Source organism: Anas acuta, chromosome 1, assembly GCF_963932015.1.
Source record: "Anas acuta chromosome 1, bAnaAcu1.1, whole genome shotgun sequence".
Lineage (NCBI taxonomy): Eukaryota > Metazoa > Chordata > Aves > Anseriformes > Anatidae > Anas > Anas acuta.
Window position 1 is genome coordinate 86,664,171 of NC_088979.1, and position 25,739 is coordinate 86,689,909.

General features: G+C 34.0%; 1 protein-coding gene across 13 annotated transcripts in view; it reads left to right on the forward strand.

The window, feature by feature from the left end:
• DMD (dystrophin) overlaps nucleotides 1-25,739 on the forward strand; it is a 1,220,482-nt gene that overhangs the window by 515,580 nt on the left and 679,163 nt on the right. For all 13 annotated transcript variants that reach the window (XM_068686720.1, XM_068686803.1, XM_068686735.1 and 10 more), the window contains 9 exons: nucleotides 1,969-2,114; nucleotides 3,090-3,302; nucleotides 6,590-6,703; nucleotides 8,264-8,419; nucleotides 10,070-10,240; nucleotides 11,254-11,436; nucleotides 13,512-13,646; nucleotides 14,410-14,559; nucleotides 20,397-20,558. In XM_068686720.1, coding sequence (XP_068542821.1) covers nucleotides 1,969-2,114; nucleotides 3,090-3,302; nucleotides 6,590-6,703; nucleotides 8,264-8,419; nucleotides 10,070-10,240; nucleotides 11,254-11,436; nucleotides 13,512-13,646; nucleotides 14,410-14,559; nucleotides 20,397-20,558 — 1,430 coding nt within the window. The remainder of the gene's footprint in view (nucleotides 1-1,968; nucleotides 2,115-3,089; nucleotides 3,303-6,589; nucleotides 6,704-8,263; nucleotides 8,420-10,069; nucleotides 10,241-11,253; nucleotides 11,437-13,511; nucleotides 13,647-14,409; nucleotides 14,560-20,396; nucleotides 20,559-25,739) is intronic.

A 25,739-nucleotide genomic window follows, 5' to 3' on the forward strand; every position in this document is an offset into this window, starting at 1 on the left:
CGTTAAGATGCTTTCTTGTGGAGGAAAATGCTGATACATCATTAAAAGAAAGATCTATCTCAGAAAAAGTTATTGAAAAGTAATATTTGATTACTAGTAATCTGGAAAAGTGAAATGGGAAAACTATTGTTTCACTGAACTTTAAAGCGCTTTTAAAATATAATATTTAGTAGCCAAATTGGAAAGCCACTAACTTGATAAAATTGACATCTAAAATCCTGCTTGAACTCTTCGTCCTTCCTGCAAATAGTAGAGAACAGCATTAGTTAAAAATGGAAAAAAAAATGTTATAAATGTTTTAATGATTCTGAAGTTGTTATTATTGGCAAACTTTCAGGACAAGAGTTTTGTACAGTGTGCTGGAGTTTGCTATAACAACAAATCTTTTTTTTTTTGACCTGTTCTATGATGTTCCTCACTACTATTGAACATAGCAGTTCTTGTATATAGCTGTCCGAATTCAGAAAAAATGTTTTTTAATTTAAAGGAGAAAATTGGTATTTATAGAAGTAAATCTTAACATCAAAATACTGAAATCCATTTCATATTTTTTAAATAACAATGCAAATTAAGAGTTGTATACTTTATCATATCTGAGCAATACAATACATGTATAATGTCTGCATTTGGAGTGATGAGTTTAAATGTATTCTATTCTAAAATAGAAATTGTTTGGATTAAATGAGTCACAGACAATGCAAATATAACTAAGGGAATTAAAAGTTTTAAAATGCTATTTCAATAGACCAGCTGTTAACAATGGTGTTGAGATGAAAAATGCCTGTTTTCTGTGTTTGCAAGCATGTATTACAATTGCTTTCTGTGTGCATACAATACACCAGAGGGAGAAAAAAAGGCTGTCTTCCATGGTAGCAAGTCTTGGCTTTTGTAAGTCTGCAGTTGTACATTATAAATCAGATCAGGCAGGATTTTGAAAAGAAGAAAGTGCACCATACAGTATGCCCAAAAGAGAGAGACCTTAAGTGGACCTGATTTGTATATGTTATGATGTCTTGCTGACAATACAAGTTTTTCAAGTAACTTTCTGTTGATAACTACAAAATTAAGTTAAAATAAGCAGTGCATTCTGCCAAGCACTGCTTTATGAAAATGTAAGCAAGCTTGCACTTTCATTCTCTCCTTTGTCAAAATCGCTTTTTGGACAGTTATATCATTTTCCAGTACAGTTTCTTCTGAAACACTGGAGACATAAAGGAGATAAAAATAGGTGTTACATTTTTGAGCTTTTATGTACTTTATTTTTATGTCATACAAGTTGGAAATTTTTCAATGAATTAGCCATGTTATTTGTCTATACTTTTCTCAATGACTGTAGAGGAAACTATTGTAGAGGGAGTATTGCACAGGGAGTATCTCTACTAATGAGCTGGTGTGCATTCCAGATGTTGTCTATTTAATGGCAGCTGTAATGTTGTTGTACGAAGCACAGTGTGATAAAATTCAGCTTTAACGCAGAAGAGAAATTCATCTTCTAAGCTTTTAACAGATGTCTTAAACAGAACATTTTACTTGAAAAGAAACATTTAACACATGAACACAGGCCATAAAAGGGAATGCTGTTTTCCTACTGTGTTTCTGAAATTAGATTTTGGGTTAAGTACAATGGTTTGTATGTTGATCTCTAAATACACACATTTAAATTTTCTTGTCCATTTAGGTTTTCACGTGACCTAGAACTCAAGAGAGACTCAAATGTTACACAACTAAAGAAATGGTCTAGATACCATAAATTTTTGTGAGAGTATATTTAATTCTTCTAAAGTTATCTTCTTCCACAGTTCTTGGAAAAATCTGGAGCTGATGTACTGGGTCTGTTGCAACCTGTTGCAAAACAGCCATTAACTTCAGTAAGGCTAGGTCCTCTACCAAACATCTTCTGTCAACAAAACAATTAATGGAGTGCAAAATGATTTTATTTCTTTCCTTTTTCTTCCCCACTGAATGTAGTTTTTGACAGTTTGCCTCCAGCACACTATAAAGAGACAGTGACTACTATACTTTCATGGATCCAGCAGTCAGAAACTAAACTCTCCATACCTCAGGTTGCAGTTGCTGAATATGAAATCATGGAGCAGAGACTCAGGGAGCTCAAGGTGAGTGTTCAGCCTGTGGAAAGAATGTCTCAAAAGAAAAGTTAAGAGTAACAGAATCAATTGTCATGAGTTGAAGCTTGTCAGCTGTTGAAGCCTGTGGATCTTAAGAGATTTATACCCAAGGGCTGCAGAAGACAGTGGATACTTGCTTCTGTCATTTCCTAAAATTTAAAGGATTGAAAATATTATTAATCATTGAAACCATAAAATATTGAGTACGTTAAGGAAAAGCCTTTGTTTGTCCTCATGATCTATAGAATATTCCTTTGATGATAGCTCTAGTCATTAAGAGTAGATTTAGCTCATTTCATTTTCTGGTGTTCACATGAAAACATATGTACTTTGCAAAATGCAGCATGTGCATCATCAGATTTCCTGTCAGGTTTACAAGTAGACACAAATATGGGACAAGTTTTGCCACCAGGTACAAACTTTACCTTCATTTCAGTGTCTGATATTGCCTTACAGTCAAGTGGCTAATAAGCATGCTGTTTGATGGAACTAGCAATGCACATGCAGAAATAGAAAGTAAAATATACAAAGAAAAAGTTAGATGCAGCAAATATTGGTAAGAATTTGAAAAGTTTTAACACGTTATAAAAGACTTTAAATCATAAAAGCAATTCTAAGTTTATTATTTTTCTCCATGTATAGTTTGATTCTTTTAAAGTGTAGTCATTAGGACCATAGTAAATTCCTATCTCAAGTTAGTGAAGTGTATGTGGATCAGCTCCATTAACAAGTGTAAATGAGTCTGGTTATATTATCAGTTAAACTAAAGATTCTGCAATGTAGTTTGTGTGAGAAAAGCAATTCCAAATAGCCTAGTAGTATATCATTGGAAGTTTTAACAAAGATGTTTTAGCACTTAGAGTTTTCAGTCCTTGCTCCAGCAGTCTCTCTTATGGCTGTGAGAAATTTGTTCAGAATTGTCCTATACATGAATTGAAATACTATTTGCTGGTTATATCATAGGCTCTACAAAGTTCTCTGCAAGAGCAGCAAAAAGGCCTGAACTATCTCAATACAACTGTGGAAGACTTGTCCAGGAAAGCCCCTGCAGAAGTCAGCCAGAAATATCGATCAGAGATTGAGGTGATCATTGGCCGCTGGAAGAAATTGTCATCACAGCTGGGGGAACATTGCCAGAAACTTGAGGAGCTTATGACTAAACTCCAGCGATTCCAGGTTAACCAACCTTTTTCAGCTTCAGCTATTGCTGTGGCTTTTGGCCATAGGAAATGCATAGAATGCATTTATACACCTCAAGAAAATAACAATAAAATTAAGTATCAAAGGAGCACATGAAGCTAATGTATTAAAATGGTCACTTGATTTTGGTGGGTCTAAGATTTGACTTTAAGTTCCAATTTTGTGGCTGTTTCTGCCCATGTATTCTAATGGTAAAACTTAACTTTGATTTCAATGAAATTGTTACTAATATTCCTCTACTTACTTTTTCAATGTAGTTGAAGTACTTTTTTTTTATGCAGCTAAAGTAGCTTTAACCATATTGACTTTAATAGATTCACTTACATGGTTAACATCATTTGTTGTAGGGTAGTATTTTGGCAGCGGTTGCCAAAAATTGGAAGTGTACATGACTTACCGAAAGCATGATGCATGAGTAGTTCCATGTTATGAATAATAATAAAAGAGCATATGAGCTGAAATTGTTATTTTCAGCTTAATTCAATAGAGTTGTAAAGGTATTCTTACACTTCTGCTTTTGTGCAGAAAAATAATCAGAGTAGAAATAAATGCTCATTATTTGTTACTTTTTAAGTGTTTAGATAAGCAAAATGAACAAAAAAAATAAAAAAGGAGGTAGACATCTTACCATTTATAATTTAGCTACTGTGCTATAGTAACTCCAAATTACAACTTGTTTCCATAGCTACATCTCTGAAGTTCAAGGCTGGCTATGCATTGGGGTTTAACAGTGTAGTCAGTTAGCAGCCAGATGCCCACTCAGCTGCTCTCTCACTCACCCTCCTCAAAAGGACATGTGGACAAAATAGGATAGAAAGTTCTTGAGATAAAGACAGGGAGATCACTCACCAGTTACTCTCAGGGACAAAACAAACATGCCAGTAAAAATAGTTTTGGGTAGTGAGAAAGGAAAATGAAACTTAAAACACCTTCCCCTCTGCACCCCTGGCTTTTTCCTAAGCCCATCTTCACTCCATTGCTCTCAACTACACCTCTTCCCACCAAGCAGTGCAGGGGTGTGGGGAACAGGGGCTTACTGTTAGCCCATCACAGTTCAGGAGAAGTCTGCTCCAGTGTGGGCTCTCCTTGGACTGCATCTTCAGGAAATATCCACCTGCTGTGTCGTGGTCCTCCATGGGCTGTGGGGAAATACCTGCTCCATCATGGTCTCTTCCACAGGCTGCAAGAGAAACTCCAGCACCTGGAGCACCTCCTCTCTCTCCTTCTTCACTGAGCTTGGTGTTAGTGTTCACACTGCTGTTTCTTACATTTTTCTCTCCTGTCTGTCTGACATTTTTCCCCTTTTTTATTCGGGTTTGTAATGAAGTGCCATCAGATTGTCTGACAGGCTCAGTTCTGCCCTGCAGTGAGTCAGTTGTAGACCACCCCTGAAGTTGCATCCACCTCCCTAATCACTACTAATTGCACACAACAGAATATTATTTGTTTGTGAAATTCAAGCCTGTGTCTTCCTTGTCCTGAATTTTCTGGAAAGAAGTTTAGAACTTCAATCACTGCTCTTAAAAGGAGAATGCCCTGTCATGAACATCATAGTCATGCTCTTCAGAGCATGTATTTTTAAAGCTATCTGAGCTATTGTTGAATACAAATCTTGGCCCTTTTTATTTATTGCTGAAATCACTGTGGTATACAGTTAATATAAAATTTGTTGTCCTTTCAACTCCTTGAATGACTTGCCTTCCAGACAATTGTTTTAGCTGTTGTAATTCGTGGAATGTTTCTTCAAGGGATATGATAAAATCAGTGTTGATAGATAAAATGCATTTCCAGTCTAATTCAAAATGCAGGCTATACATTTGATCTTCATTGCTAGTTGGAGACTGATTCTTTTTAAAATAAATTCCATCAGATCTATATTTTGCAGCACTAATGAATTATATTTTAAGTATTCATGTAAAGGTATTAAATTTTCATCATGAAATATGATTCTGAACTATTTTTACTAAGTGATAATTGAATGCACAGTAGAGACCTCAACTTTGTTTTGTTAATTGCCATTCTGAACTATACCAATAATTTCTGTATGATTATTTTTATTATTTCAATTCATTTTCCATGGTAGCCTGTTGTTATTAGATATATCAAGCACATTTGGAAAATGATTCCTTTCATTATCTACTATGTAATAGTTGTTAAAGCATTTTGGACACATTTTAAGGCACAGTCTGTGTTCTAATAAAATCTCCTTTTTATGTTTTAATTTAATTTTGCTTTCAGCATACAATAGTGATATATACTTCACTGTTAACAAAAACAATTTGATGAACAAATACATTATAATTTCCCTTTGAATTTTTTGCCATTTGTCATTTTTATTTTAATATGCATCTGTTTACCTAAGGTAGCGTTTTAAGGTAATTTTAAGTGACATTTTTTTTAAAGGACAGTTTAAATTTCTCATTGACAGCAAGATTAAATAAAGTCTTTCATCTCTAGGATTGAGCAAAGCTGGATATGGTTCTCCTGTCAGATCATCAAATCTCATTCTACCTTTTATGGTTTTAGGTTATCTATAAGGAACTTTTGTAGAGTTCCTAATCTGCAAGCATTTGATGTTTGTTCAACTTTTTCTTTTTTTTTTTTTTTTTTTTTTTTTAAATTAATTGCAAGGCTTAATCAGTAATTTGCTTTCGATATATTTTAATTACAAATATTCTAGTGCTATAGGTAGTGAATGAGACTCAGTTTCTGAAATCCTCTTTTCGATTCTGTCATTGAGTCATTTACATGATTTCAGTTTCTGGAGTGAATTTGTTTTTGTTTCCATGACAAGTTTTTTATTCTGAGTAGTGAAGGAACTTTTTTTTGTATTGTGTTCTGGTAGGGAAATAGGCAATAGAACACACAACTTCAAAATGCGCCTGAAATTTAAACTGAACCACAGGAGGTTTTGATAGGTTAGCCTGAATTAATTGCCAAGTACATGTATTAGTAGTCTGAAGCCATACATGGACATGCAGCATTTGTGTTTACAAATGATATCCAGAAGGCATAAACTTGAGAGACAGAAAGTTGCCCACTTGTAGACACATTGAACTTGAGCAGAAATATTCAGATTGCAGGAGTCTCAAATAAAATTGTTTTTGCTTGTTTGTATTTGCATTTTTCTGAGTACTTTCAAACAGACCAATAATAGCAAAATTAAATTGCAGTGAGTTTTAGTCAAAGTGCCAGAATGAATTAAACTATTGCCAGTTACTGATATTCTGTGACATGCCATAAAATGCCTTTGTAATATACAGAATGACACTAAAACACTGAAGAAGTGGATGGCTGAGGTGGATGTTTTTCTAAAGGAAGAATGGCCTGCCCTTGGTGATTCAGAAGCGCTGGAAAAGCAACTTGAACAGTGTACAGTAAGTATTACCTGTCTGCTTGACAACTATTTATTCTTTACGTGCTTAGCTTATATAGAATTTACACAAATGATTACAATTCCAAAAAATAAATTCATGTTGTAAGGGGGTTGTCTTTTGCAGTATATTTGAACCTGATTTCCTGTGCCTGAAGGAAAGTTCTATTAAAACATGGGAAACTTAAATACAGAGAGAAAGTATACAGGGACTGTATCAGTATATATTCATAGCAGGAGCAAAACGTTGAACAAGAGGGGACTTGCACAGAATAATAAGTTAGTAGCCTCTTACAATCGTTGTTTGTTTAGTTTGTTGAGCTTACAAACATTGCATGTGTATTTGCTATATGCTGTATGATCTGTGTCAGAAGATCTTTTTCTGCATCTACTATTTATACATGATTTACAGACTTTTCTAACTGAACTGAAACAACTTGCAGGTATTGCAAATCATATCCATTTTTCTCACTAAACTTAGAAGTTCCAGGATTTTCTCCCTGTGGAGTTTTAAAGCATCATGAAGTAATGATACATCCTTCATAGGGTTTACAATTTTTTCTGCCTGTCCCAATAGTGTGTAAGAGTAGTGAATCTTGTAACCCATAATAATCCCTGACTATGTTCAATGGAATTTACAAGTTCTGTAAATGTTCTGGCAGGATGTGTAAATATTATGAAAGATATATACGGATCTTACAGAACTGCAAGCTCCTCAGCATTACTCTGCTACCCCTTATTTAAATAAAAATTGTTATAAATTGTATGGAACAACTCTTACCTTTTACAGAGTTGTGAATTACATGCAGCTGATTTAGTTGCATAAATATTAGCCTCTAATGTCAATTGAATAAGAAAATTACCAAAATCATCATTACCATTTGCACTATTACACTTGGAACTTTTTCTGCTATATAGTAAACCCAGGTAACATCTGAAGGACTAAAGAATGCCTTACAAAGTAAAATCGAAGGTGGCAAGTTAGAACTACCTCAGGTTTTAAATAATATTCAACTGCAATAAAATTCTAATAACTAGAAATAACTTGAGGACATCACCGTTCAGATCATTCTAAGGAAACTATCAGGTAAATTATCAACCCAAGGGTAATGCGTAGTTAGTAAGATAGCTTAAAATAATAAGTAAGATAGCTTAAAGTAATTTTCCACCGTTATAATAGAATGTTCTTTCACAAATACAAATAAACGATCTAGACATTGTAATAGATATACAGTGTGCGTAAAATTATATATAGTGTATATGCATATATATGCATATATATATACACTATATGTATGTATATGTAATGTGTAGTATATGTATATTTAAAACCTTTTATTCCGTATTTTGCAAATGTACTTTATGTGATACAGAATAGCTTACTACATTATGGTTGCTCATTCATTTTTATTTATTTTCATAGTGAAGCCTGTAAATTGTGCTCATTTGGTTGGAGATCTGGACATGTCAAAATCTCACATAGAAACATTTCGTTAAGAATAGTATACATGTAAATGCACAATTGTGTGAAAGCTGTTTGCCTGATCTTCTGTTATTCCTTTAGGCTTTAGTAAATGATATCCAGACAATCCAGCCTAGCTTGAACAGCGTTAATGAGGTTGGGAAGAAAATGAAGAGTGAAGCAGAGCCAGAATTTGCTTCCAGAATAGAGACAGAACTAAAAGAGCTCAATGTTCAATGGGAACATATTTGCCAACAGGTAACAAGTCTCCTTCTGTGACTGGTTCTTTTTTAATTAATAATCAGATTTCTCATTGGCAGAATTTGTCCTCCTATGCATATCCAGTAGATAGATTTAGAGGAAACCAAAGAAAATCTAAAATGGTGATTAATGCTTTGAGATATATGAAATACCTCAAGTTTTTGGTACAGATGCTAAGGAATGTAAGGGTCTCAGTTATTTTGAAATAAGAAATGAAACTTTCTGAAAGATGGAATTCAGAAGATATGCTATGCTCCTCACAGACAGAGAAATAGAGACTATATAAATTACTATACATGTGCAAAATACCATTCTTACACTTTTCTGATGAACACAGTTATAAAAAGTTGATCTTGGAAATCTCTAAGACATTTTATTGACCCTTTTCTGTAGTCTTTCCCATTTGACAAGTGTAAAGTTTTTAATTGCTTTTTTTTTTGGTAATATTAATATACCAGATATCTTTGCACTTCTTTGTAAGAAAATTCAAATATAGCCTTGTAAGTTTACAAGTCTGCTACAGTTTTATTCTGAATTCCCTGATAACTTTTTTGGTAATAGTTCCATTCGCTACACTGCACAAATTAATGCGTCTCAGTAGGCATTTCTCATACAACTTCTTCAGTAAGAGCTATTAAAACATGTGAGAACTAGTAAATACCAAAATCAGATTGGATTGTGCCGATTTCTTGAAAGGATTTTGAAAAGTCAGCTTGAGTTAATATACATGCAATTAATACAATTGTGAGAGCTAACAGTCAGTATTCAGATACTCTTGTAGATGATAGAAGATTACTTTCTCTTCTGGTACTGTAACTGAGAAAGAGGCAATTTTGCAGGACCCCATGTTCTGCTTTCACACTTGTTGGATGTGACCTTTTTCTTATTACCCTGTTTTGCCCTGTAAAACAACATTTGTGTAGAACAACTTTTAACAGACAGTACTCAAGGATAGGTAACCAAACCAGTAACAGTCAGAAACTTATGCCAAATACTAAAGCACTTTCCTCCTGATTATACTGATGCTAAGTAGCATCACTGCTCACAATATTGGTGTGATCACCTCTGCATACCCAGTTCTGAAAACGGCACCGTGGCAACTAGCTATTTTTGTTGCAAACTTCTTTATACTGAGAAAGATGGCTCAGTCACTGCTGTTAGTTATGGACAATTTTGGTAGGCTGATGCACAATTCTATAAATGGCAATATAGTACAAGTTATATGACCTCAATATAGTGGTAATGATTGGCAAAAGATTTAATGAAAGTCTTGGTTTTTTGTTTGTTTGTTTTGTTTTGTTTTGTTTTTTTCACTCTAAGGTAAATATTATCCTCCAGTAGAAATTTCCTTTTTTACCTACGTCTCTTTAGGTTATACACTTTTCTGAGGGATCCAGTAATGACTTGATCAGCTAGTAAACTATGCATATTGTTTGTTTTATTCTCTAACTGGTCGCATTCAAACTGGCTAAAAGGTCATCTGAGGCTCAAGGGGCTCTAGTTTCATCCTTGGGTGTACTTTCATGCTTTCAAGGGTGTACTGTCTAATTTACAGCTCTAAGCATAGGATTGAAATTGATTCTTTTCAGGATAAAGTACTGTTAAGTTTGTTCAGTAGTCTTGCTTCACATGTTTTCTTTCTTAAAGGCCTATGCTAAGAAGGCAGCATTAAAAGGTGGTTTGGATAAGACTGTGAGCCTCAGAAAGGATTTGTCAGAGATGCATGAATGGATAACACAGGCTGAAGAAGAATATCTGGAAAGAGATTTTGAGTATAAAACACCGGATGAATTACAGAAAGCTGTTGAGGAACTGAAGGTAAAAGATGAACAAAGACCTTGAAAAGTTTTTAAAGTTCATTTTGAAGCTTCTGACATAACAAAAGTCTACTCTTTCATATAGAAAAGCGCCTTTTGATATCTATTTGTTAGCCTGAAATTTAAAGCAGTAGGTGTCTTCAAGTAATTTCTGTTTGGAATATGTTTGAAGATATTTAAACTGTCACAGTACTTCTTAGCTAGTTTGTTGTTGTTGTTGTTTTATTGGATACTTGAGTAAGTAACATCGTGTTACTTAAAAAGAAATTCCCAAGAATCAGATGTTAGCAGCAGTTAAGTGATAGATAGAGTGAAATTAGTTTTATGTTTTGTTTATGGGAGAGGAAGGGAGAGAGAGAATTAATGATTTAGGACGTCAGGATGCATTTTGGTATATACTGTTAATTTCTTTAAAAATGGTATATTTTGTCTCAAATAATGTTTCTTTCTTGTGGGATGAATGTGGTCTTTGGACAAACACAATAATTTGTAATTAATGCTCAAGAATACTCTTGCTCAATCACTGGATGTGGGCTTGATTTTTATTTTATAGGTGAATTGTTTGGTCTATGCTATTCAGGAATGCAGATTACATGGCCTAAATGATTAAACCTGGTCAAATGAATTTGCAACACAACAGATTTTTTCATCTGCAGTTTGTAAAGTTTTATGGCAAAGGTATTTGGAACATTACTTGGGAAAAAAATAAAAAAATAAAAAAAAATAACTTTTCTGAAAACTCCAGAAAACGAAGTAGTTGTACAAAGGTGTATTGTAAATGTCAGAAATGTAAATTGCAATGAGTACTGTGTATTGCCAAAAAATTTAAAAAAATGGTTTTTTTGGATGCATTCAAGATCACAGCAGAAAGTCTGGGAATTAATTAGCTGTTGGATGTGTCTTTTTTGTTTGTTCGTTTATTTGTTTGTTTTTCCTTGTGACAGATGATTCTGAAGGAGTTATTTGAAATCTGCTTCCTTCTCAAACCTATTTATTTATTTATTATTTTTACAGAGAGCAAAGGAGGAGGCCATGCAGAAAGAAGTGAAAGTGAAGCTTATTACTGATTCTGTGAATAATTTTATAGCAAAGGCTCCACCTGCAGCTCATGAAGCTTTGAAAAAGGAACTTGATGTTCTAATTACCAACTACCAGCGACTATGCAGCAGACTGAATGGAAAGTGCAAAACTCTGGAGGTTGGATATCTTGTCAATCATTATATTTATAGCCATTCTAGCCCCAGAACTAAGGTAGAGAATGAAGGTGTATTATTGTATGGGATCATGAGTAGCCCAAGGCTTTCCTGAGTGTATGAGTCATATACTAAATACCACATGTTTTGAGAATCGTATGTGCTAGAGAGTCAAATTAAAGAAATGTCTCAGGCATGGTTCATAGATGGGAGACAGAAATAGCTGCTCAGGGTTTTTATCCCTTCTGAGATGAAGCCAAGCATCTGGCTTCTGTAGCAACCCTCTGATGTTGTCTTCACTAGCTGCTCTAGGCTTCTTTCTTCCATGGCTAAGGTTTTGATTAAATGTCCCCGAAGCAGGACAGGTGGTATAATATCAGCACAGGAACAGCATGTGATCTGCTCACAATCTGAATATATCTCATGCATTTTGAGTTGACCCAGCCATTTTGGCCAGCTCCATTAAAGATTCATGCCCTAGGAGTGTTTGTATTTTACACAGCAGTCATGGTGACTTGTATTTTATTGTGAACTAAATCGCGCTAGCTAACTTTGTAGAGGACAATTATAAACTTGGGTAAAATTTTTCTCATCTAAATTTTGCTTTATCTCGTCTAAATTTAGATCTGTAGTCTAAGCTGGTAATCTGTGTTTGCCCCAATCAATGATGACATTATTATATGATGATATCCTTCTATAACCTCTTCCTAGACCAGACACTTACATTTCTAATGACCAAGGTTAGGTGAGATGGATTGTATTTTGGGAAACATGACCTACAGTCTGCCAAATGTATCCCAATAAAATTATTATAACTTCTACTAACAAAACAGGAAAAAATAAAAGATGATTTTTTAATCATTTTGCTTATAATATAAAGTGCCATTTTTATCTGCTTATTTAAGGATCTTCAGGTACTGGAAAATGTTAAATGTTAAACAATAGGAGAATAAGAACACAATTTAATCTTACAACATTGTGTTTTGTACTCTAGCATTTAAGTTGTTTATAAATTTGTCATGATTTAAGTCATCAGGCAGCTATGCACTACAAAATCAAGTCATTTGCTCACTCCCCCTGCAGTGGTATGGGGGGGAGAAAAAAAAAAGTAAAACTTGTGAGTTGAGATAAGAGCAGTTTAATAGGAAAGAAAATAAGAGGGTGAGGGGGGGTAGAACAAAATGTGATGCACAACACAGTTATTTACCACCAGCTGACTAGCCACTAGTCAGCCCATCCACTAACCACTCCCCAGGCAAGGGGAGCCCCCTCTGCCAAGTTCCCCCAGTTTTATTGTTCAGCATGACACCATATGGTATGGAATATCCCTTTGGTTGGTTTGGGTCAGCTGTCCTGGCTGTGTCCTATCCCAGCTTCTTGTGCACCTCCAGCCTCCTCGCTGGCAAGGCTACACAAGAAGCAGTAAAGTCTTTGCCTTAGTATAAGCACTGCTCAGCAACAATTAAAACATAGGTGTGTTGTCAACATTATTTTCATCATAAATCCAAAGCACGGCACCATACCATCTAGTATGAACAAAAATCAGCTGAACCAGTACACATTTATACTAAATGTAGTTGAGAATTAATTTCTGTAGAGATTTTGGTCAGAATTCCTTAAAGCTGTGTTTTTAGATATTTTATGAATCTGTGCTTTAAGTAATTAATGCAGACTATATATTCAACTTAACTTCATCTTGTAATAGAAACATAAACTTCTAACACAAATCCTTAAAAATATGATAATTTGTATATTTATAACTAATAAGAAAATTTTACAGAAAAGCATATGAAACAGAAAAACTTCATGAAACAGAAAATATTCAAGTTGTGTTTTGCAGAAGCATTTGTTTATTTGTATTATCTTCTGTGATTTTGCCCTGTTTAATCAAAACGTTTTGGCTGTGTATTGTATTTATTTGGAATCCGCAAATACTGGAAAAAATCAACTCTATGGCACTATAACCATCAGACATTGTGGTGTCTTGGGAATGAAGCATGCAATGTTTTCAGTGTTTTAAAAAGTGAAATTGGCTGTTAGATCTTCAATCTCAATAAACATTTTTTTTTTCTCCTTCAGGAAGTATGGGCATGTTGGCATGAATTATTGTCTTATTTGGATGCAGAAAATAAATGGTTGAATGAGATGGAATTGAAACTCAAGGCAACTGAAAATATCCAGGGAGGTGCAGAAGAGATTTCTGAGTCCCTAGATGTAAGTGGTGTCTTTAATAATGCCAAATCACAAATCCTAAACTGTAAATCACATTATATTCAAAACAAACTACAAACTACACTATTACACAAACAAAATACAGAATATTTGGAAAGTCCTGTGTTGTAACTTGATTCAACAAATCAGGTTTTGAATTCAGATCCACCTCAGTGAAATGAAGTAATTGAACATGTTACACCTATGTCATACACAATTTTTGTTGATAATAATATCTATGTTTTAAAAAGCAGCCTCTCTTAAGTCAGTTAAAAATATCAAAGGTTAGAGAGAGCAAACTTTCATCCTAGAACTCCAGTTCTGTGTATTATTACTTCCTCCCCCACCCCGTTTTTTTTCCCCGTGTGGAATCTTTCAAATTTTTAGAAATTCAGTTAATACTCTAAGTGAATCAAAATGCAAAATACATTTGTATTTTCTTTCTTCCATAGAACTTCATCCACCAAGAAACTCAAGCAAAGTTTTTATACTTAAGTACACAAAAACTGCCACTGAACTCATTGAGCATATTCCACATGCTTAAAATGAAGCACTCAATTTATTTCTTTATGTTTTCTGATTCTAGTAATAGGGTAATACAGGCTATTTGTTTTCAAGACAGAGGATATTGACATTTTTGTCCTTCCTGTCTACTTTAATTGTAAATGAAAAGTGAATTCCCTTCCATTTTTAAGTGGAATTGTGATTGTTCTGTAGAGTTTTATTATCAGAAAGGATATCAATCTACTTTTTGACCTTGTTTCAGTCTTTGGAACGTTTGATGAGACATCCAGAAGATAATCGCAATCAGATTCGGGAATTGGCTCAGACATTAACTGATGGTGGAATCTTGGATGAACTGATCAATGAAAAACTTGAGAAGTTCAATACTCGATGGGAAGAGCTGCAGCAGGAAGTATATTTAATGATTGACCTTTTCTCTCATTAAAAAGTCTAACACCATTAAAAAAAAAAAAAAAAGTCAGCGTAGTTCCTAAGCAATGCAAAAATACTGACTTGTTTTAGAAGTGGACTAATTGTATAAGTGTGGTGGGTTAATTCCAAAGCACTACATGGCTGTTTGCTCACTCCTCTGGTGCCGTGGATGAGACAACCAGAAAAGGCAAGGGAAACATGTGGGTTTAAAAAAAAAAGTAATTTAATAAGTAATAAAAAAAAAATAAAAAAAAAAAAGAAAAAGGCAAGAAAAACAAGTGATGAACAGCAGTTTGGGAAAAAATTCCCCCTGTTCTATTCATTGACAAAGAAGAATACCTCTTTGGCCAATTCAAGTCAGTTTACAAAGGAGTAAAGTGGCAAAAATTAGGATAAACTCTAAATAAACACGGAACATCCTTACAGGATACCTAATACAGTTACTTGGTACCTAGCCAGTTAAATTGAAAGAAGTGTTCACTATATATACATGAAAAGTGATATTAATGGAGGACAATGAGTCCTGACTTCATATATGAAATTACAACTTATGAGTTAATTGTTAGTGCCCAGAAGGAAGATTTTGTGGTTATGAAAAGAAATATCAAGAAGTCATCTCAGTACATGGTAAAAATGAGAAAGAAATTATTAGGGAAAGAACTAGGAAAGAAGTCAGAGACCCTCATTATGACTGGAATTAGAACGCATTCAAAAATGAGCTACAAAGGCAACCAAAAGTAACTCGGGTTCAGTGGCATGTGATGTATATGGAAAAAAATTGGAAAATTTGTGAGCAAATGATAATTATTTCTACTACAAGGATACTTTTTTTTTTTTTTTTCTAAGTATTAAGGAAGGGGCCTCAGCTGTTCTGAGCTTAAACTTGAAGGACAGGGAGAGGAAGAGCCTGGTTCCCTTTACTGCAGTCTTTCTTGTTGTTCCATATTTTTCTGGACAGTGTCCTAAGGAAAAAAAAAAAAAACATAAATTTCTGTATACTTTTTTTTTTTCCTTTTCATTACCAAACTTCTGCTTAAATCATAGAATCATAGAATTGCTTGAGTTGGAAGGGACTTTAAAGATCATCTAAGTATCTACCATGAGGCTGATACTTTCCTTCAAATTCTGCTTCTTAGTGCCTGTTTTTTTCCTGACTTGGTGGAGAAAACTGGGAATATACAGAGAATTTCTGGTGTGTGAAAACAGAACTTTCACATAGTCTTGCTGGGTGATTGATGAATAGTATCCAGTCTTCACAATAATAAGCATTAAATAAAAAATCATGTTAGCTGTAGGGGTTAATTTGAAAAGTACAATATATATTGTGAATATGTACTGACTAGACTTCCAGAGACAATTTTCATGGCTATATAGACAAAATATATTAGAAATGTATTCACTGCTTTTCAGTTTGAATAAGGACAGAAAAGTGGGAGGGAGAGAAATCCTCCTCCTTCTTGGAAGGCTAATCTGATGTTCAGCTGTCAAATACTAATGGTGAGATCTGTATATGTGTATCAGAGAGTAAAGAAACTATTTCAGTCGCAAGTGACTCAATCACACTGCTTCTTTACCATACGAATACCTCTTTTCTGCAACAAAATGTTTTATTAATTTTTGCAGTGGAGTCTTGCATGCTCTGTTTCATAGATTCCTGGCACTGAATTTTCTGTGCCATGTGTGTAGCTCTGTTGAAATCCAAGCAATATGCACTCTCCTTTCATAAGAATACATTGCAGGAATATAACAACACCATGCAGCTTGTGTTCAAGGTCGCTTCTACTTCACACCAGCTAGTAAGCTATCCTAATGTTAAATATTCTAGGTTATTTATTTTATTTAAATAATTACACAGATAATTACAAAGACAATAAGCTCATGCGCACAGAAGCTGGTAGGTGAAATTTTTATTCACTGCTAATAGAGCAACCAAACCAAACCTTTGGCAGTGAATTGTGCTGCATCACTACTGAGATACTCCTTTTTAAAGGCAAATCAAAGTTTTATGTTTGTATGCCTTATCTTCTTCTTTAGTAAACAAAGAGAGTATGTTTAGTTTACTTTTGACCACCTGGGACTGGTCGATAAGCAACATACACCCTATCTTTACTTTTCAAGGGCTGATTCACTTACAAATATATATATATTGTATCTACAAAACACTATTGCCTGAAGAAATTCAAACTAATGTTGCAAGTGGCTGCACGGTTAAAAACAATTTAGATCCTGCCCAACAAACTCCAGAAACATCAGATAGGTATTCCTGAGACCATGCTTGCAAAAACCTGTAAAAAATGTTTTCTGTATGGGGTTTAAACTGCATTCATTTTGTATTCTTGGGGATTGTTTCTTAAATTCTTTTAGGACTCCCTCCAAGATTACACTTGCATCAAATATCACACATTCATGATTTCTTGCAATTTTCCCGTTTTCTTCTTCTCTCAAGAGGAGAAAAAAAAATCTTTGTGACCCATATCCACATGATTATTATGAAGAGGGCTTCTTCTACAAGGCACAGAGAGCACCTGGTGGTAATCTAATGAGATAAAGAAATCCTCATCGGTATAATTTGCACTTTTGGACTACATCTAATCAAAGATGAAAATCATTTTGGTGTTGAAGTGTCAAATATTTATAGTGAGTTATTTTAAAAACACACTGTGAAATATTCCTAGAATTTGCAGAGATTTTTTTTTTTCTAGCTTGAATGGTATAAAAAAAAAAATCCTGTGCCCAAAATGAATAGCTAGATTTTTTATGTTCTAATATGTTTTGTGTGTGTGTGTGTTCTAATATATTTAGCCACTAATCCACTCTGATTCTAAACTAAAAGTGGAGATTAATGTATTAACAATTTCATAAAAAAAGTACAGAGATGTTGTAATGTATCTCAGTCACAAAAATCCATAAGAAACTGTAGAGCCTTTGGTTAAAAAAAAAAAAAAAAAAAGTCCATGAATACTTTAATACTTTTTCTCTTTTCCTTCCTAACAGAAGGTTTTTTGTTTTTGTTTTTAATTTGTTTTTATTTTCCTTGACGGCTGTCAACATTTCACTGGCTCAGAAATAAGTAAACAGTTGGTTATTTTCCTGAGATTTCCCATTTAGCAATTAACTGTCACACACTTGCCCTTAGAGACTAAGCCTCCAGCTTTCTTGACTATGATCTGATAGCAGAACTAGAACTTCCTGTTATGTCTTCAGACCCATTTATAAAGTCTGGTGTTAAACTGTCTTATTTCCTCTTCAGACTAAAAGAAAGCCAATGTTCTTTCACTGAATTAAAAAAAAATAGCTAATCATAATAATTTTAAAATTTTAAATGTGTATATATAAACAGTTTCAACTTTCATATAGCTTTTTAAAAGCATGCACATGCAAACACTTAAAGTTTTAAAGACAAATATGAAACTCAAGTTCATGGGTGTGTACTATGTCTGCCCCTTTTAGAAAAGCCCTGTAATACTTTCCTCCATTAGTATCTTTTCTACTGTCAAAGAAAGAATAAAACTCCTCCACAATGTTGCATCCTTCTTGATTGAATTGATAAGTATTCTGCAGTGCCAATGACTTCCAGGGACCTACTCAGTGAACAGGATTAAGTTCTTGAGTCACTTGATACACACTGGAGAAATATCTTACATTGTGTCACACTTATTTGACTGTATAGTACTTTTTATAACATTGTGAAGACTCCTTGGTTTCGTTTACAGTGTAAATTAATCAGGGTCACAGCACAGGCTTGTTACTCCATACAATGTAAACATTGGTTCATTCTCAGGGAGTGTCACATGGCTCTCTGAGATGGTGAGTGAGCACATTTTAGGTGAGGGTGCAGAACAGCTCTAGTCAGTACAGCAAATGTGTTGAGTGAGGACATTTAGCCATTAGGACATTTATGACATTATTAATCATGTTAATTGCCTGCAAGGCTGAAGGACAGGTCCTCAACTATTTTAGCCTGCCTATCAGGCTGCTCATCAGTATTTTGAATATGGAATCATAAAATCATAGAATAACAGAATATCTGAGTTGGAGAGGACCCATAAGGATCATTGAGTCCAACTCCTGGGGCCCCGAAGGACCACGCCACACATATATTTATATATCAGACTATGTGTCTGAGAGTGTTGTCCAAACACGTCTTGAAGTCTCACAGGCTCAGTGCTGTGACCACTGCCCTGGGGTGTCTGTTGCAGTGCCCAATCACTCTCAAGTAGCAAACCTGAGTACTGTACTGGGGAGTAACTCTGGTTCACTGGTTCATTTGGTGGGATAGTAACACCTTAGTAGCTCAGGTGCTTCCATTAACACTGACAGCATGTGTCCAATATGTAAAGCTGCTCAGTTCCACAGAAGGCTCCTGGATCTGGCAGTGATACAAGATTATCTGATCAGATGTTTTAAAATAGCACAAAGCAGCTTACAAACACAAATATAGTAAATACTGGTTGAATCCCTATTCTTTAACTAATGCCAACAGCTAGCAAGAATGCTCACAAGAAGTATTCTTCATTAAATATGAAGCTCTATAAGAATTGAGGCTCCATGAAGAAGGTACAGATATATCAAGAATTCTCACTGAATTACTGAGAGATATTTTTGTTCAAAGCAAGAGCTTTGTAATACCTATGAAATCAAATTGAAGAATAGCTGTCTCACCAATGAGGAAAAGTGTGATTTGACTTGAAAAATGGCCGGACACGTAGCAAATTATTTAAAAAGTACTTTCTTCCTCTCTCCTCTTTTGATTCATGTCAAAGAGAGTTAGTCACTTTTTTCCATGGTCAGCAATATGACTGTATAGAGAAAAACTGTATTAAATTTGAGGTTGCTGATAGTTATGTGCTTTGTATAAAGCAGAAATTCTGCTAGGTTTAAGGTAAAAAATGAGAGAGCAGGTGAATGAAATTATGGGGAAAGTGCCAGGTTGTTTATTATGAATTAATTACCATGTTATATTGTTATAAATAATAACTAAAGCTAACCAATTTATGTCAAGTGCTTAATACGGTATTTTTCATGGACAGATTGGAAAAATAATTAATTGTTCTGACTTGGTAAACCACAAAGGAGGCAACTTCTTTGAAAGGAAAGGACCCCCCCAAAAATAAATAAATAAATATATATATATATATATATATATATATATATATATATATATATAAACGGTGATGATAGGTAATCCATTGGGGTACTGATGGTGGCATAGAAGCAAGAGTCAACTTACTAGACCGAAAAAGACTCTGGTTAGAATGATAATCGACTGGGAAAGCTCTCAGTCAAGACAAGGATCCATCTCTATTTTCAGAATAGGAATTGCCTGTGTTCCAGAAAGCTATTTATACTTCATGTATGAGAGCTCGTTCTCAAGAGAGCTTTTATCTCACTGAAGTGGATTGTCTCAGATGGGATTGTACCCTATTCTCAGTAAACAAAATCTCTTGAACTATATAATAAGATCAGGAGGACTGCTATACCTCAGAATGAAAGACTGAACTATCAGGATGGTTTTATTTTGCAGCTTTGCCTACTTCCATTTGCTATAGAAATCCTCAGTGCAGGGTCTTGCATTTTTTATAGCTTGTCTATGCAGTCTAGGATGTTTTTTGGTTGTTGTTTACTTAGTAAAAAGAACTGAATGAGTGGCAAAAAGATGCGCAATTTATCATATAAAAAGGTGGACGAGCACAAGTGATGAGTACTATTTTTTATTTTTAGCCTGCATTTTGGCAGAAAAAAAAAAAAAAGTGGAAAAAAATGCATTATGCACATTATTATTGTTATATGTATTGATAATGTTGTCATTGTTTTTAGGCTGTAAGAAGACAAAAGAGTCTTGAACAGAGTATTCAATCTGCCCAGGAGACTGACAAAACCCTCCGCTTAATCCAAGAGTCTCTTGCTGTTATAGACAAACAGCTATCAGCCTACATTGCAGACAGAGTTGATGCAGGACAAGTGCCTCAGGAAGCACAGGTAAGTTATATACAGGTTGAGATGATGTGCTTACCAGTTTTCTCAGGCAGCCACAGAGTATTTGGTTGTCCCTGAGCCTCATGCTACTAAGGGGGATTTGCAACACAATCAGTTTGAAAGTGCAAGTAAATTTTAGGTTGGATTACTTTGAGAAGGTCAACCTAATTCTCTAGTAAATTTGTATTTTCCTTCTGCTTTTTCTTGTATTCCTGTCCAGAAGATGTAAAGAACTATAAATGTTGTAGAAGACTATGCAGTAACTTTAAAAAGACAAAGACAAAAAATGTGACTTTAAAATCAAGTTCCCATCCCAGAATGAAGGAGCTCATCCTCTTCAATACTCTTATATGGCTCTTTTACAAAGTTGATTACATGGCCTTGGAATTCTCAATAAATTAATGAAGCATGGACAACATTGATAATTATTTCATAATGTGCACATAAACATATATTGTGTGCATATATTAAAATTTTTACAGCACATGTAAGCTGATCAGAATCAGCTTTTCTTATTTCCTAGAAATGGTTTATTGAACTTTTGAAATAAAATCGTACATCTAATTCTCATTTTTACTTTTTAATTGTTTGCTCTAACACATCTGCCTTATAGCAGCATTAAAATGGTAAGAATGCAAATTTAAATAAAATCAAGTATCTACAGTATAACAAAGAAACAAACAAAAAACTATCAGAGTACAACATTATATACAGCAACTTTTCTGTACTTTTCACTTCAAGTTAGGAAGACAGGTTACAAAAAGATCTACTACAACAACAACAACAACAACTACAGGAAAATTGAAAACAGATGCTTCATAATGATTTCCAGATGAGGCGTTCTTTCTAGCATGCCTGTAGAGCTTAAAATCCTTTTAAAATATGGGTGTCTTGCAAGGAGTAGCTTAGTTACATTCTTAATTACATTGTGAGCTGAACATATGTAGCCCTGAAAAATCATCTTTTATCTCTCTTAAATATAAAAGTTTCCATGTCTTTCGAATTAAAAGGTAGATAGAATTACCTTGCAAATGCTTTTCTTGTGTATGTATGTTTGTAATCACATACGGGTATTTTTGTGTGTGTAAATAAGTGATATTTAGAAAACAGGATTGTATTTGCACTGTTTTATTTGAAAATGGTTCTGATTTACTTGCTCCTAACTTACAGACATGTAAAAATGCGATTAGACAACTTTATCAGTTTGAATCCTAAGCTGTTAGTTAACAATTGAATTTCTGAAATTATTTTACTCTTTCTTTTAAATGTGAATACTGTAAATATTTTTTACATGAAACAGGATACAAATCAGCATTCATTAAAGATGTATTGGTTTAATTTCTCATCTTGTAATTACTTAACTCTGCTACATAAGAAAAATTTGATATGAAAATATGCTTTTCTTTTTGGTGTATTTGGACCCTATAAATGTTAACATTTTTCAGTCTTTCAAATATCCCATGGATGCATCTGGTTTATGTGCATCCTCAAATGCAAGTCTGGCAATGATCACAGACTATGTCAAAGGAATTAATTTCAAACTTCAACAACTGAAGCAGCATAAAACTCAACCAACCTTAATTAGCACACTTTTACGTGGGAGAATTTCAGTTCATTGCTTTTGCAGAACTTGTTTTTATTCTTGAGATTTTGTTGTCTGATGTTGAATTCACAGGATTATATTGCATGTACAGCCACGTTGGGAAAAAAGAAAAAAACAAACAAAAAAAACCACCATAGAGGCTGCTGTTTTTTTCCCTTTCATGTTTTTATTTTAAGTTACAAGTGGAACGTAATGGAAAAAACGTAGTTAACAAGTGAACAAATTCAGCGCAAATAATCAAGATCTTTGAAGTTCAGTTGTGAAGTTCTTTAAAATCCTTAGGGGAAAAGGGAATATACAATCAGGTTTATGCAGGTAAATATACTGAATCTTCCATAAGTGAATGGCTGTCCTAAGCAGTGGCAGAGTAGGCACATTTACTAATTTCCTAAGCCTCAGCTGGCACAGCTCTGTTGTGGAATTGAAAACAGCATATTCATATAAGGCATCCTGCAGTACTGTTCCCCTGTTCCCTGCACAGCTGGACAGGGAGTCTTTGAGTCAGTGATGATGGTTTCTGGGCAGAGGTCAGTTTATCCATGCTGAGAGATTTAACAAACTGTTCAGCAATATGTGTTGCATTTCTTAAAAAAAAAAAATAAAAAAAAAAAATCTGGAAGAATTGATGATCTGTTGAGCTAGGGAGCTTTGTGTGGCTCCATATTTGCTTCAAAAATTCCAAACAGTTTAGAGCTTTGATAAGAGGAATAATTTTTGGTTCAGCTAATCAGAAACAAATCTGAGAAAATGAAATTATATTTAGCTCTTTTTAATTGAAATGATCAATTTAGTTTATTCAGAAAGTTGACATAAAGAAAAAGGAGTCTTCAAAGTTAAGTATGTGATATTCAGCATTCCATTATTTTTGGAATGTAAATATCATGTGCTTCTTACTCCACCATGTGGCCCTGAGAACTTAATGCTATACAGGCACTGCTACCCAACAGTTTCTACTTAGTGGTTCACTCTAAGGACAACTAAAGATTCAGACAAGACAATTTACAAAAAAAAAAAAAAAAAAAAAAAGCAGATAAATCATTTCAGATAGAGTAAGGTGAAACCTGAAACAATATTTCAGATTTGTTTGTACGGTTGATGTCATTATCCCAACTGAGGTCTTTTTAACTCCTTTAAAATACTAAGAAGATACAAGGAAGTAAGTCATCATCACAGGAATTTTCCATTTGCTTTTATTCAAGTATTCAGTAACTGACAAGAAAAAAAAATAGATCTGTACTGAAAATATTAAATTTATGTGACAAAGTATTTTTGAGATATTTGTAGCTTTGTTATTATTAAATAACTCCTGGTGCGGAGAGAAAATCCCCAGTTTGTACCGCTGCTTAGTCTGGAAGATATTCTTTTTCTATATTATGGGATAGAAAATACACTTCTTTCACTTCTCACCTGAATTAATAACTTGTCTGTTGTTCTCCTTGCAAACATAACTAAAATTCATTCTGGAGAGTAAAAGAAAAAGTACCATACTTTGTCTTTTCAACAAGCTCCTTGAATCCAGTTCAGTACTGATAAGCACCACACGCCTTACTATTTTCTAAGTAATGATAGTTATTAATCCATTGTTAAAATATTGTGGTATATTCAAACCAAAGTTAATATGATGATATAATGGCAGAGTTGCTCAGTTATGTGATGTATTACTTGACAAGAATAATGCCATGCATCATTGTCTTCAGACTAACATTTTGAGACAAAGACTACATGCTTCTCTACCTCATAAAATGTCTAATGTAAAGGTATTTGTATCTACTTTTACTGTGCTGGAAATTTTGAGAATTATTTTGTTCAGCTGTATGTAGAAGATGAGGTCAAAAAGGAGCTAGTTAATAAGCATTTTTTAGTAAGTTCTTTTGAGAACTTACTAATTTGCTGATTTTGCCAGCATAGACAGTATTGACTTACAAGTCCTCCCTGCATTATGAATTTCTGGCAACTATCATGAAATATCATACAACGATGTCAGGCAATGTAAAATAAAGACATTTTGGAGCATAGCATGCGGTATAATACTTGATCCTTAATCTATTCCTGAAATAGCAGAGCCAAAAGAGTTTCTTTCCTTTTGTAAGGAGCAGACAAAAGGTTTCCTGCAGTTCTGGGGTAGAAGGTAGTATCTGTGCCATGAGAAAGCAGTTTCCCCAATGTTTTAATGTTTTACTGAATGTCTTTCAAACTTTATTGCAACTTGGTGATACTAGATCAACTGAACTTCAAGGTGTTTTCATAGTGCAGTCTTTTCAACACTACTCATACGAAAATCTGTTTGCATATTAGACCCCACCTAATCTTTGCAGCCATTGTTCTACAATATTGATTCAAGATATACTAATACATTTTTGTATTTTTATCCTTTGATTATAAATAAATTGCTTGCTTTTTAACTAAATACCAGAGATGTGTGTATTTTGTGGTTTATGTCTTTGTTGCTGTTTTTTTGCTTGTTTGTTTGTTTGTTTTCCAGATTACTTTCCACTGTTATAATTTTGCTGATTATTCCTGACTGACATTTCTTTGTTTTTGTATATATCATGACTGATTTTCTAATTATGGTAGCAGGTAGCGGGAAATGACATATAATCAAGCTTTCTGTTGCAAGTGTTATTACAGAGTTTGCTTTTATCCCTACTAGCTTTTTTTTTTTCTAAATGCTGTTCTAGATGCATAAGATTGCACTTAGATTTGTACCACATTCTCTCAGTTTTCAAATGAGACAAACAATTATGTTGGTTCTTTTGTCTTTTCTTTTTCTGATTGAAGATAGGAAAGGTTTTCAACTAGCTATAGTGCCAATTTCTGCTTTCTTTTTTTGTTAATATATCAATACTCTGCATTTCACTGTCCATCTTTCTAAAATTAAGACTAGTAATTCAGGGAAATAAAGTATTCCATGCCCTGGAGACTGAAATCTTTTTGTTCTAAAAGTGGTCTTCATGACAATAGGCAAAATCTGTTCATTTGGTCGTATATGTGTGTGTATATATATATATAAATATAATAAAATAATTGTATTTACGTATATATACAGACACACACATACATATATATGTTTTGTAAATTCATAAGCTGTCTGTAAAAAAATGCCAGTCAGAGATAGAAAATGAGCATCCTTAACCTGTAAGACACGATAATTTAATTACAGTGTTATTTATATATACATATACTACATTGTGTTGTGATGTTCTAGAAATGAAGGCAGTTCACATTGCAAAGATTTTAATCTTTACTAAAAGACAAAACAGACAGAAACTACCGAGGAAAGCAGAGGTGGGATTATTGAAATGAAAATAAATGTTTTCAAATGGACATTTGGAAGAAATCCATGTAATAAATTCACCAGTCAAAGCGAATGAAAAAAAGTCAAAACAATCATGTTGAAATTGAATGAACAGGGGCATCATAGGTAGGTGTTATGAATTGTCTTATATTCAGGACTGATTTAATCTTTCTTCTGAGACTGTGAATAGCAGTGGCAAATACAGAAAATCATTACATGCTATAAACCTTACTCATTTTCTTTCAAGCGTTCCTGTAATGTCTTTTTCCTCCTTAATTCCATATTT